Source organism: Rhinopithecus bieti, unplaced genomic scaffold (assembly GCF_001698545.2).
Source record: "Rhinopithecus bieti isolate Rb0 unplaced genomic scaffold, ASM169854v2 scaffold_48739, whole genome shotgun sequence".
Lineage (NCBI taxonomy): Eukaryota > Metazoa > Chordata > Mammalia > Primates > Cercopithecidae > Rhinopithecus > Rhinopithecus bieti.
This window is the reverse complement of record NW_016820251.1, coordinates 113,269-125,426: the sequence shown is the minus strand read 5'-3', so window position 1 is coordinate 125,426 and position 12,158 is coordinate 113,269. Positions and strand designations below refer to the sequence as shown.

Below are 12,158 nucleotides of genomic sequence, written 5' to 3'. Positions count from 1 at the left end.
TATAATTGGTAAAAGTTATTCAAAAGTATTTGATATCATTAAGATAGCTCAGAAAAAACAAGAAATAATTGTTTGAGGAGCTCTTGTGCCTGCTGCAACTTTTTTACTTTAAGTGACATAGATTTGGGGCCACTTTTTAATTGCATAGATGATACACCAACCCTGCTTGTGCTTGTGCATTTGTTTTAGTTTTATTTGCTCTTTAAATAGATAGATTTTTGCATTAAGCTTTCTTTTTTCTGTTTGCAATTGTTAAATACATGTAACAGATCTCATCCCCCACAGTAGTATCACTAAAACAGTATTTCATTTACTAACCAATTATCATTGCCCTTGAATACAATATTGATAAATTTCATGATAACCTTGTAGTGAGAAAGCCATTTTAAAAATCCTCATCTAAATAGTTACTAATAATTGCAGATATTATGGAAAGTAATATTAGTAGAAATAATTGGGGATTTAAATTATTTTCTGACATTTGCCTTTAGTTGTAATACTGTGCTTAAAATGCTTCTGTCAGTTTCAGGACAAATTTTGAGTCAGACTGGGAGTGAATAAAGGAAGTTGCTTAGTTTAGTAAATTTTGAAATATTTTACTTATTTCTAAAGGCACCTTATATAATTTTCAAAATAATGCTCATTTGCTGGCTGAAAATTAGGAATCTTTCGTGGATTTTTTTCTTAAAGAGCAGTGATTAAGAATCCATTTTAATCACTTTTGACTATGGAATGTATTGGCAGTATGACTAAGACTAGTGTATTTCAAGATATAATTAGCTGTATAGTTTCATATTTTTGTGAACCGCAGAAATAAATCCCTGAAAGTATAGTCTTACTTGTGTGTTTTAAATCAGAGATAAAACAACAGCTTATCTTTGTGAATTTTAGGTACAATCCTAAGACAGGAAAGTAGGGTGGTGGTGTGACAGATTGGACTGCACATGTCCTTTGCAGTTAAACATAGCTTTTAGAATCCTGTTTCTGCCACTGATTTGTTACCTTCAAGAAAGCTTGTTTCTTTTTCTGTAAAATGAAGTTAATAATACCTACTTCATAGGTTGAGAAAATTAAATGTGATAAAGCCCTGGTGTTTTGTCTGGCACACGGCAGGTACTCAATAGCTATTATTGCCCCTGTTTATTTCTTCTCTTCCAGCTGCCAGTGACATTTCTCATCTCTGTTTTTGGGCCTGTGCCTCTTTTATCTGTGTCCTATATTTTTACTTCCATACCCACACTTTTCACTGAAACTAGCAGTTCTGTGTTTACATCCTCCTGGAGACTTGCTTTTAATCAAATTTATTAAATTTATCCATTTATTCATTCAGCAGTTACACTGCTGAGGTTTCCGAAATACCTAATACTGTCCTTGTTCTTAAGTACAAGCCAGCAGGAAGATTGCAGTTGTACTAGTATATGTCGGTATATGATTAATACTATGAAAAAGGTATTTTAAAAAATGGTTAGAGTTTGTAAAGATAAAGATTACTTGCTGACATGGATGATCAGAGAATACTTGATGGAAGGTGGCTCTGAAGAATGGCATAGTAATTTATGTAGTTGGGATGAGTGTGGGTGTGTGTTTGGGTCCCTATCTGTAGACACTGGAGGATGTGAAAGAAGGAAGTGGTGGGAAGGCTGTTCCTATAGGAAGTGTTCTCCATTGCCTGCCATATCATGTCCAAATTTCTTGGCATGGCGTGAAGGCCTCTCATACCTGTCATAGTCTGGCCCCTGCCTATCTTTGCAACTCCGTTTTCCATTCTGAACTTTATATAGCATTGGGTCCTTACATCTGCCTTTGCTATGTTATCCTCTTTATGTACTTTCCACTTCTTGAAACTTACTGAATTTCTTGAAAACAAGGATTTTTTCCATCCTTAGATTCCTAGTGGCTGTGTGTCCTAATAAATAATTACTAAATAATTAACAGTGTGGTATACCCATACAATGGACTGCCATTTGACAATATAAAGAAATGAAATTGAAAACATTGTGCTAAATGAAAGAAGCCAAATACAAAAGGCCACATGTTATGTGATTTCATTTAAATGAAATGTCCAGAATAGGCAAATATATAGGCACCAAAAGATTGGTGATTGCCCAGGGCAGGGAAGAGGAGGATGGGATTTCTTTATAGAGTGATGGAAATGTTCTGAAATTAGATAGTGGTGATAGCTGCTCAATTGTGAATACTAAAACACACTGAATTATATACTTTGAAAGGATAAATTTTATAACGTGAAAAATATCTTAATAAAATGGTTGTTTTAAAAAAAGTATAGCAACTCATGATTCAGTGAAGCCTTACGTCAGGTGGGTTAGGTAGGTTACAGAAATCCTCAGAACTTTCCTACCTCTTTGCTGGTTAAACATTCTATTTAAACAAGATTTTTTTCTTTACGTTTATTCTAACATTTCTACAAGTTTATTATTGTGTTCCTCATATCCTCTTAATCTGTGACTAAGAAATTTGGGCATGTTTTTTTCTTTTTTAAGAGAGAGGAATCTTGCTATATTGCCAAGGCTGGCCTTGGACTACTGGGCTCAAGCGATTTTCCTGCCTCAGACTCCCCAGTAGGTGGGACTATAGGTGCACACCACCATACCCAGCTCCTTTTCTAAACTGCATCTTACACTTCTCTCTGCCACCATTTGACACATAACTAGGGATGTGCTTAGAATTCTCTTTCAGAATTTCTTTTTCATCTTTCATCTTACCTATAATTAGCAGAGATCCTTCTCACCCCACCCCATTAAGTAGAATGTATTCTATAATGCACATTTTAGCATCCTCATGTTTCCTGAGAATAGTACCTTATTGGGGTAAATATTTGATTTCCAAATGATGGAAAATACTCATTCTCCCATATGGAAAATGATAGAAAAGCTAATTAGCTTCATTAGTAATGAGGTTTTGTCTTTCTTGTTTACTGTAGTTGAGAATTTTAAGACAGGTGATACAAAGGATAGCACCTTCATCATTCATTCCAGGTATTTAGGAGAACAAAATAATTTAGTTTAAGTATTTACTTTTTAAGTAGTATGAAACCGTCTTTTATTCTTTTTCTTTCTTTCCCTCTTCCAACATTTACTGAACAGATTATCGTGTGTTTGATAATATGATGATTATTAAGGTATGTCAAAGTTTGTATACCATTAGGTTGGATGGAACGTATACCAACAACTTTTATACAATGGTTCTCAACCTTGATTTCACATTATAGTCACCTAGGGAGTTTTTAAAATGTACTAATATTTGGGCTGTATTTTTAAGGTTTCTGATTTTACTAGTTGGTCTATGGTGGGGCTTGGTTATCAGTATTTTTAAAAAACTTCTCAGGTGACTCTAAGAAGCAGCCAGGGTTAAGGATCACTGGTCTAATACAAAGTATTACACGATTGCTAATCATGTAGGAGAGGGATAATTGTTACTGGAGTTCAGAAAATGGAGTATGTCCTCCTAGTTGGGAAGATCAGAGAAGTCCTCATGGGTAAGGATGCATTTACACTAGTTCTGAAAGATGAGAATGATTTGGCAAGGGAAAGGGAAATGGGTGGAAGGAGTCAGAGAGAAGAGGTTGGAGCAAGGAAAGAATTGAACCAGTCCGAGGAGTAACTCATGCAGGCAGAGAATATATGAACACGTTAATGAAAACTGAGATAGGCTAATTTCCCAAATCTCAAAGGGCCTTGGTAGCCAGTAAACAAATTTGGACATTATCTTTCTCAGCACAAGAAAGGAAGCCAAGAAATGGCATGTGGTTTTAAGCCAAGAACCTATGATGAGGTTGATCCTTAGGAAAATTAATTTGGCTGCAGTTATGAGGCTTATGTCACTTCCTGGGGTTCAACAGATTGCAGAAAATGGTTTAAGAATATAAATTAAGTTTTCCTATGAAACTAGATGGAGAATTTATATTTTGGGTTAGTAGTCTCTGGTAAACAAACTGTTCCTTAAAAAATGTTTTAAGATTACAGTATGGGACCATTTGTTTGGTTTCTATAATACTGAGTGTTCAGGAGTTTGATAGTCTCTAGAACTGTAAGGATAAGTAAAGAATAATATGTTTCCTCAAGAGATCAGTTCAGTGAGGAAGAGAGAGGTATAAAAATTGTAATACAAAGTGACAGAGACTGTAACTCTTTTGGGAGAGAGCAAATGGATTTTAAGTGGAAAGAAGAGCGTGTGCAAAGATACAGAGGTAAGAAATCCCACTTGGCGTATTCTGGGAATGGCAAGGAGATTTTTTGCTTCTTACTTTTCCCTTCCTTCCATCCATAGTATAGGCCACCTGGGAAGGAAGCCTAATGGAGGATGATACTAAGAGGAGGGTGGAAGTAGGTTGAGAACCAAATTCCGAAGAGCTGTGTGAGCCTAATGCTTTAGTCAATGTGGAATCATTGATGAGATTTAAGAGGAAAAGGCATGGCCTTATGTATGATGGGGGCAGTTTGGATGACAGATTGGAGAGAGGAGAGACTTAGACTGGGAAGTCCTTTAAAAGGCACTTAGCAGTGGTGGAGGCAAGTTGAAAAGTTCTGAACTAAGCCAACATGAGAAGATGGGAAAATTTTGAAAGTCATTTCAGACTTAAGGGACTAATTGCAAGTGGACAGGGAGGAAGAAGTTGGAGATGAAAATGGGCCTGCAGGCTTTTGGCTGGAGTAATTTTGTAGATGATCTTGTTCTCTGATCTAAACTCTTCTTGCTTAGCTAAATGGTTCCTTGTTTTTTCTTTAAATCAAGAGATCCACAGATACGAAATTACGCTTCAGGTTTAAACCTTAAGGGGAAATATTCTTTGTGAAAGAATTAAAGATTAGATGCCATAAAAGATACTTTTTGTACACTCATCAACCCAGGTCAGGAGAAGGTAGGTTCTGGAGTCCTACGTGGGTAGGTCTAGGAGGTACCAACAGTCTCCCAACCAAAGGGTGAGCAATAAGTCATCTTAGAAGGGATAAATAAGAACATCGTATCCAGATAGGGAAACATGCTTCAGTTTCTGGGTGGATTTGAGAGAAGAAAGTACATGACATATATCCAGGAAGACAAGGCAAATAGATGAAGAAAAAGGCAATGAACAAAGGAGAAATGGTGGTGCGATGTCAATAGCAAAAGCCTTTGTTGTTTTCGGACTTTGATCCGTTTTGATTGCCTGTTTGTTGCCTAATTGTATTTAAAGAAACTAAAGTTGTTTCTAAAGTTCATCTTAAGTAGGACTTAGCATTTATTCCCAAATAATTTTAGAGTAGAGATGTAGCTTCACATTTTGAGAGGCTGATGTGGAAGGATTACTTGAGCTCAGGAATTTGTTACCAGCCTGGGCAACATAGTGAGATCTTGTCTCCACTAAAAATAATTTTTAAAAAATTGCCAGCTGGGTGCCTGTAGTCCCAGCTACTCAGGAGGCTGAAGTGAGAGGACCACCATTAAATAAGTACTAACTTTGTGCCAGTTTGTTGGGCTATAACTGAGCAGTCCTTTATGAAGCTTAAATTCTAGTGCAAAGGCAGATAATAAGCAAAATAATTTCAAAGTAAGAGTAAGTTATTACAGAAAAATAAAACAATAGTGTGATCAAGTGGCTACATGGGAGCAGCACTGTTTCAGATTAAGTGCTGGGGAAGAGGAAGCAATTGAGATGAGACCTGATTTCTTAGTCACTAAGACTATAAATTAGCTATTTCAGTAATTGCTTTTATCTTAAGATATAAGCCATAAGGTTGAAACATCAATTGACTTCCTAACTTCTGTAAATATATCCTATTTTTAGAACCTCTCTCGTCTGTTTGGATGCATTTGTATCACATAAGGCAATGCTGTCCTCTGGTGGTAGTAACTTTAATAGCATGCCAGCTATACTTTGCAAATCTGTTATAAGGACGTGTTCTTTATTTAGTGGGATTTATTTAAAATAGATGTCCTTTTTAGATTGTGTTTGAATTTAAGGGCCATTAGAATTTATTTGAAACTCTTGTTTAGTTTCAAATAAATGCTTGGCATAGTTCAGTAAAACACTGTTGAAGGAAAGATTACTTAAGTGTAAAGATCTCAACTCTCAGAACTCTCAGTACTGGAAATACAAGCTAAGCAAAGTAAATTGCTGATACAAGTGTAGAAAATCTAGGACTTGGTCTTGTTCATCAAAATGTGTATTACATTAAATTACCCATTTCAAAGGGCTAATACAACTTTAGAAAATTTTGAAAGAATCTACTTTGGAATTTGAAAGGACAGTGTTTAAGAATAGTGAGCATTATTAAAGGAATTTTATATCAAACAATAAATTTCAATTGAAATATGGCTATATTATTAAATTTAATATTCTAAGTATTTGGTCTGTCACTTCTAAATACCTATTTTATGTCTTGCTTTCTGCCATTTGGATATTTTCTTCTCTTTTCTAAGTCTTAAATTTAAAGGTTCATTTGGAGTAAAGGATTTTATTTTTTAGAAAGTAATTGAGATTTGAGAAATATTAGGTAGCTGACAGTTAAAAATAAATTTGACTTATTTTTTTAAATCCAGAACAAATCTCTTACATCTGTAGTCTTGTATTGTGGCAGCTCTTCTCTAGGCTCTTGACTGGGTAATCCATTTCCGTTCTTTCTGCTAGTCACCTCCATGAGAGTAAAGTTGATAAACATTCATCATTACACATATTTCTAGTTGAATCTTTATTATTTACATTCTATGGTCTAGTCGATGTATACTGTTTGGTTTACTTTAAAAATGCAGTTGTGTAATTTGGTTTTCAGTACCCTCATAGTGGTTTCATAATTATGGCAGAAATCACAATAAATAATTTAAAATTATTTTTGACTAAAGATAATGTGGGTAGAGAGATTATGTAATTTAACTGGACAATGTAGATTTCTGTTTACATTTATTTCACGGAAGTGTATAAAACATATCTAGAAGTTATGTTATATTCTGTAATCTTTTGCCGGATGGGACACCTGAAGCTGTTTTTTTTTTTTTTTTTTTTGAGACAAGAGTCTCACTCTGTTGCCCAGGGTGGAGTGCGATGGTGCAATCTTGGCTCACTGCCACTTCCACCTCCTGGGTTCAAGCAATTCTTCTGCCTCAGCCTCCTGAGTAGCTGGGATTACAGGTGCCCACCACCACGCCCAGCTAATTTGTGTATTTTTAGTAGAAACAGGGTTTCACCATGTTGGTCAGGCTGGTCTTCAACTCCTGACCTTGTGATCGACCCACCTTGACCTCCCAAAGTGCTGGGATTACAGGCATGAGCCGTTGCGCCGGGCCAAAGCTATTCTTTTATGAATATAGATTGGTAAGAATTATAGAAACATCTTTATAAGGTCATATTATATACAGTCTGAATTGGGAGCTCTCGGTAATGAAATCACCATGTGTATAAATATACTTTGCTTTTATTACAAAATGTGATTTATAAACATGCCCACACACCCACAGAGGGTTTCAGTGGACATCAGGGATACCCAACCATGCTTGTCTGTGCCAAAAGTAAACTCAATGTTAGCAAGGGGTTGACTGTTTAAAGGTTAAAAGAAAAGGTGCCTAACTATATGTAGTGTTGTCATGTTGTATATTCTAATAGACTGACTCAGACTGTGAGGCTTTTAAGATAGGTGTGTATTTAATTTTTTTTCTTTTTTTTTTTGGCGGGAGCAGATCAGTGATTCTCATTTTTCATTTCATACCAGACCACAGCATTTTCCCACAGCAGCCTTGATGTGTTGCATCTCCTCATGACTAGAAGAATTTACTGTGAGAGAAACTAGTTCTCTCAAGGATCACATCTAGTTTTTTTTTTTTTTTTTAAACTTTTTCTTTTAGAGGCAGGGTCTTGTTCTGTTACACAGACTGGGGTTCAGTGGCACAATCATAGTTCAAACATTCCTCCCGCCTCCACCTCTCAAGGAGCTGGGACAACAGGCGGATGCCACCATGTCCAGCATGTGTGGGTGTGTGTGTGTGTGTGTGTGTGTGTATAATATATGTATGTACATTTATATGTGTGTGTATATATATTTAGAGATATTTGTGTATGTGTATATATAGTTAAAGAGAGAGAGAAATTTAGAGATGGGGTCTTGCTGTATTGCCCAGGCTAGTCTTGAATTCTTAAACTCCTGAGCTCAAGCAATCCTCCTGCCTTGGCCTCCCAAAGTGCTGGGATTACAGGCATGAGCCACTGTGCCCAGCCAAGATTTTTTTTCACCTAGAAATAAATGTCAGGATTATATTGTTTTGCATATACAGTTTTGACTTGTACAATGGAATCACCTCAGTTGTGCTACTTTAAATATTAAGCATAGTTTTTACTTTAACTAAACTTTCAATAAACTTGACCTTCTTTAACTCTTAAAGAATTTAAAATTGCCAGTCTTGACATTCTATAAAATGTGTTTTCTGTTTTTCACTTTTTTAATATGATGGAAAATGTTGACTAGTGTATATTGGAGTATCTTTTTATTTTTGGAGTCTAAACTGATTATTGGTGAGAATAAGCTCTCCAATGTTAGGATCATTATTGTCTTCCTAATGGCTTCAACAATCATATATAAATATCCGGGAGAAAGGGTGAGAATGCATAGAATGAAATTCTCAGTTAGTCTTAGTGAAAAACCTTTTGAATTTAATGGCTCCTTTTTATGTTGCATAGAATGTCTTGCTATTCTTAAAAGGCATGTGGATGAAACATAATAGTAATAACTCTGCCATATTTTCACTAATACATATGCTTCATTGGTGTAATCACTGTTTATCTTGCACTAGACTGTTGCTTTTTATGATCATTTAAGTTAATATGATACAGTCAACTTTGTGACATTTTAGTGCTTTTAAAATAAAAAGAGTGTTTCCCTCATCTGCAGGTGCTGCTGTTTTTTCAAACGAAGGAAAAGGAAAACCATACAGCGCCACAAATGACTCTGGACACAGACAGATCCTGGGGAGTTACTTACATATTCATCTGCTGTCTTGTGATTAAAATCATCTCTGTAGTGAACACATATATTTTTAAGGACTCACTCTTAGAAACAAAAATGTCATACTTTCATACTTCATTTTGTGGTTGTCTTACATTCTTTTTTTTTTCTAATTGAACTTTTATGGAAGCTTTAAAGTTTTGTCAAAACATGAGTGCTTTGCCCATCAGTGAATGGAATGGACCAATGAGGTGGTATTGATTAATATAGTTCTATAGAACATTTTTTCAGAAGTTCTTCTGTTGCAGGAAGCACACAGTATCTTAAGTGTCAACCAGTTGTATACCTAATCTGGTTTTTTATAACTTCTGTAAGAACATAATCAAACAGGAATTTCCTTTCTCAGTGGATAATACAACAGAGAAAAACAGAGTTGCCCAAATATTTAAAAGAAGTTATTCCTTGAGAAGTTCATATTTTGTGACATCTGCATTGATTTCAGTGTTACTGATGGTACTGTTATTCATAAGTCATATTAACATTCTCTCTGTGAAATCATGGTACAGTCACTGCCCAGAGGTACTGAGGAAAAAGCAATATGGGTTCCGCAGATGGTAGTGGTAAAATGAATCTTAAGTATAGTGTGGTAAATAATGTGCTCTGCTTTTGTTGCACCACCATGTGAAGTACTATGTTGCAGAAGTGGCAAAAGCGCTTATTTTTTAAAATGCAAAATATTTGTACAATGTAACTTTATGCTTCCAAATAATAATGTATGTTAGACAGCAAGAAATGAATACTTTAAAAAGTGATACATGTTGGAGTTACAAAGAAATACACTAAGGAGAGGTAGTAAATGTGACCCTTGTTGCAATGTACAAGGTGGAAGCCTAAAGAAATCTCACTGAAACTTACTGCTGAATGATTACATTCTCCCTTAAGCAGAAAACTTTGGATGTGCCATGCAATGGTGTCTGTGTAATTATTTTGCTCTTTGATAAAAAAAGACCCCCAGCAATAAAAAGTGGGTCACTCTATTCCCTCTGTGCACATTAGTCTCTTGTATTCAACTTTGCTGATTCTCTGGAATTTTCCTACTCTTTAGCATAATTTTGTTGATTGAAAAATATTTTGGAAAGGATGGGTCAGGTGCTTTGCCTCCATAGTCTTTTGAAGTGCCTGCATATGAACAACAACAACAAAAACAACTCTGTAAAAAAGGAAGCCCATTCCACCTTTCAAGTATGCTTTGTTTTAAGCCATAAAGACACACATGTAGTTTTGTCACATTCTGCTAGCCAGAATCTCAAGAAGGGTTAAAACAAAGACTGGCTAGAAGGATAATTATTTTGAACAAATCTCATATTCATCTTTCATTTATAAAATTGTTACTTACTCCTTCCATGCAGTCTCTTCGTTGTCTTTAAGTGTGTGCCTTCGGGCATGCTTATTTATTTTTATTGTCTCAAGGTAACATTTAAGATGTATATTAAAGTAAATCTACATTTTTTTACTTCATTATTGCATTTACAGGGATTTAATTGTACTTTGTAATTTATTTTTCTTATTAGCCAAAAGTTTAATGCATTTTTTTGATGAATTAGGCACCCACATGAACACCACAAATCAGGACATTGTTTTTCATTGTTGCTATGAATCCTGTGAATGATCTCTTTTTATTTTAAAGACCTACACTTAACCTAGAAAGCATTTGCTGTATAATTTGGTCAACAGTTTCCATTCTATCTATCTGTATACTGTCATGATATATGTCTTAAACTGCAGGAGTTACATACTGAGTTTATATTTTTATTTGCTTTAAGCAAGGTAGATGGATGTTTTGGCCATTATAATGTGAAATCACTTCTTTCTTTACAGTATTTGACCAAATTTGTGTGTCTATGATATTTGTAAATACATGCGAATATCTGTATTTCTTATCATAAGCCTATTTAGTTTTATTCTCAGTAGGGTTTTTTGGATTGTACAGTGTTTATATGATCTGAACTCCTTATACATAAGAAGGTGTGTATATTAATCCAATTATGGACTTAAAATATTTTAAAAGTATAAATACCCTTATTTGCTGCAAAGACCAGTGTGTAGACATTTGCTTTTTAGCAATATTTTTAAGTGCTCCATTTTAATGCCAAGGAATAAGTCTTTTGGCAACACAGGCTGGTCAATAATAGGTAATGCAGGTATGTTCAGGTTAAGCCAACAATGTTTTGCATTTTTATGCTTATTTTCTGTCAACACTAATGAAGTCAACATTGCCTGAATGTCTGAATAATGAAACACATCCCTGTTTAAAAGTATGTAACTGAAAAAGAAATAAAAAAAAAATAAAAGTAGTTTTTTTAAACTTGCTCTTTCCCATTTCCTCTAATGATGGGTAAAATAATGTCACTCCCTAATTTAAGATAGGAATTTTAAAATTTTGCTTTATTTAGTCGGTTATATATGAGAAGCAGAGCTAAAGGAATGTGCTTTTGTTATTTTGTTTATGTTTTGTTTTGCTTTCTTGAAATCCAGTGGTAAAGAGCACACACTAGGAAGGATCTAAGCTTTAATATTGAAAAAAAATTATACTTCTCTGAACTGTTTAATAGAGCAATAGTTAAATACATCTTCTGATAAATTAAGGGAAATAGAATCATTTTTCCTTTTTGAGAATGGAATCATACTATTATGTTCACAGAAATTAAGCATTATTCCAGTTTTAAGTGAATGACTTTAAAATCATTGCAGATGGGGAGCCCATATTTCTAACAGTATCTCATAGTTCATCATTGTGCTAGGTGCTTTACGGGATTTTACAAAATGTCATTACTGGTATGCTACTTACGGAGGGATGCTACAGGTAAGATAAGGCAAAGCAGCCCTCTCTTAGCCTGTGAATATTGTGTCCATTAAGCAGCAGAGACCTTCAGAAGCAGGAGAAAGATCTGGAGATGACACATAACTGTAAAGGTTCTATTTAGAAAAATTTGACTTAAGATGGGGATTTCAATCTGAACGAATGTATAGTTGCATTAGTCAGAACTCTTTGAATTGAAAGTGACAGAAATTTAACCTGGCTTGAGCAATAAGAGTGTGCATTATCTCATTTAACTGAAAAGTCAAGTGGTAGGACTGCCTTCAGACATGCTTAATCCTGGAGTTAAGACAGGAATCTTCTCCATATCTTTTGGTTTTGCTTTCCTACCCTGCTGTTTTCACTATCAGGAA

General features: G+C 34.9%; 1 protein-coding gene across 12 annotated transcripts in view; it reads left to right on the top strand.

The window, feature by feature from the left end:
- Nucleotides 1-11,568, top strand: part of CSNK1G3 (casein kinase 1 gamma 3) — a 106,341-nt gene extending 94,773 nt beyond the window's left edge. For 7 of the 12 annotated variants that reach the window (XM_017859739.1, XM_017859738.1, XM_017859737.1 and 4 more), the window contains one exon: nt 8,874-11,292. In XM_017859739.1, coding sequence (XP_017715228.1) covers nt 8,874-8,928 — 55 coding nt within the window. In that variant the 3' untranslated portion in view covers nt 8,929-11,292. Of the gene's footprint in view, nt 1-8,873 lie in introns of all 12 variants that reach the window. The other 5 variants (XM_017859740.1, XM_017859736.1, XM_017859733.1 and 2 more) reach the window with 1 other exon arrangement.
- Nucleotides 11,569-12,158: the final 590 nt, after the last annotated feature.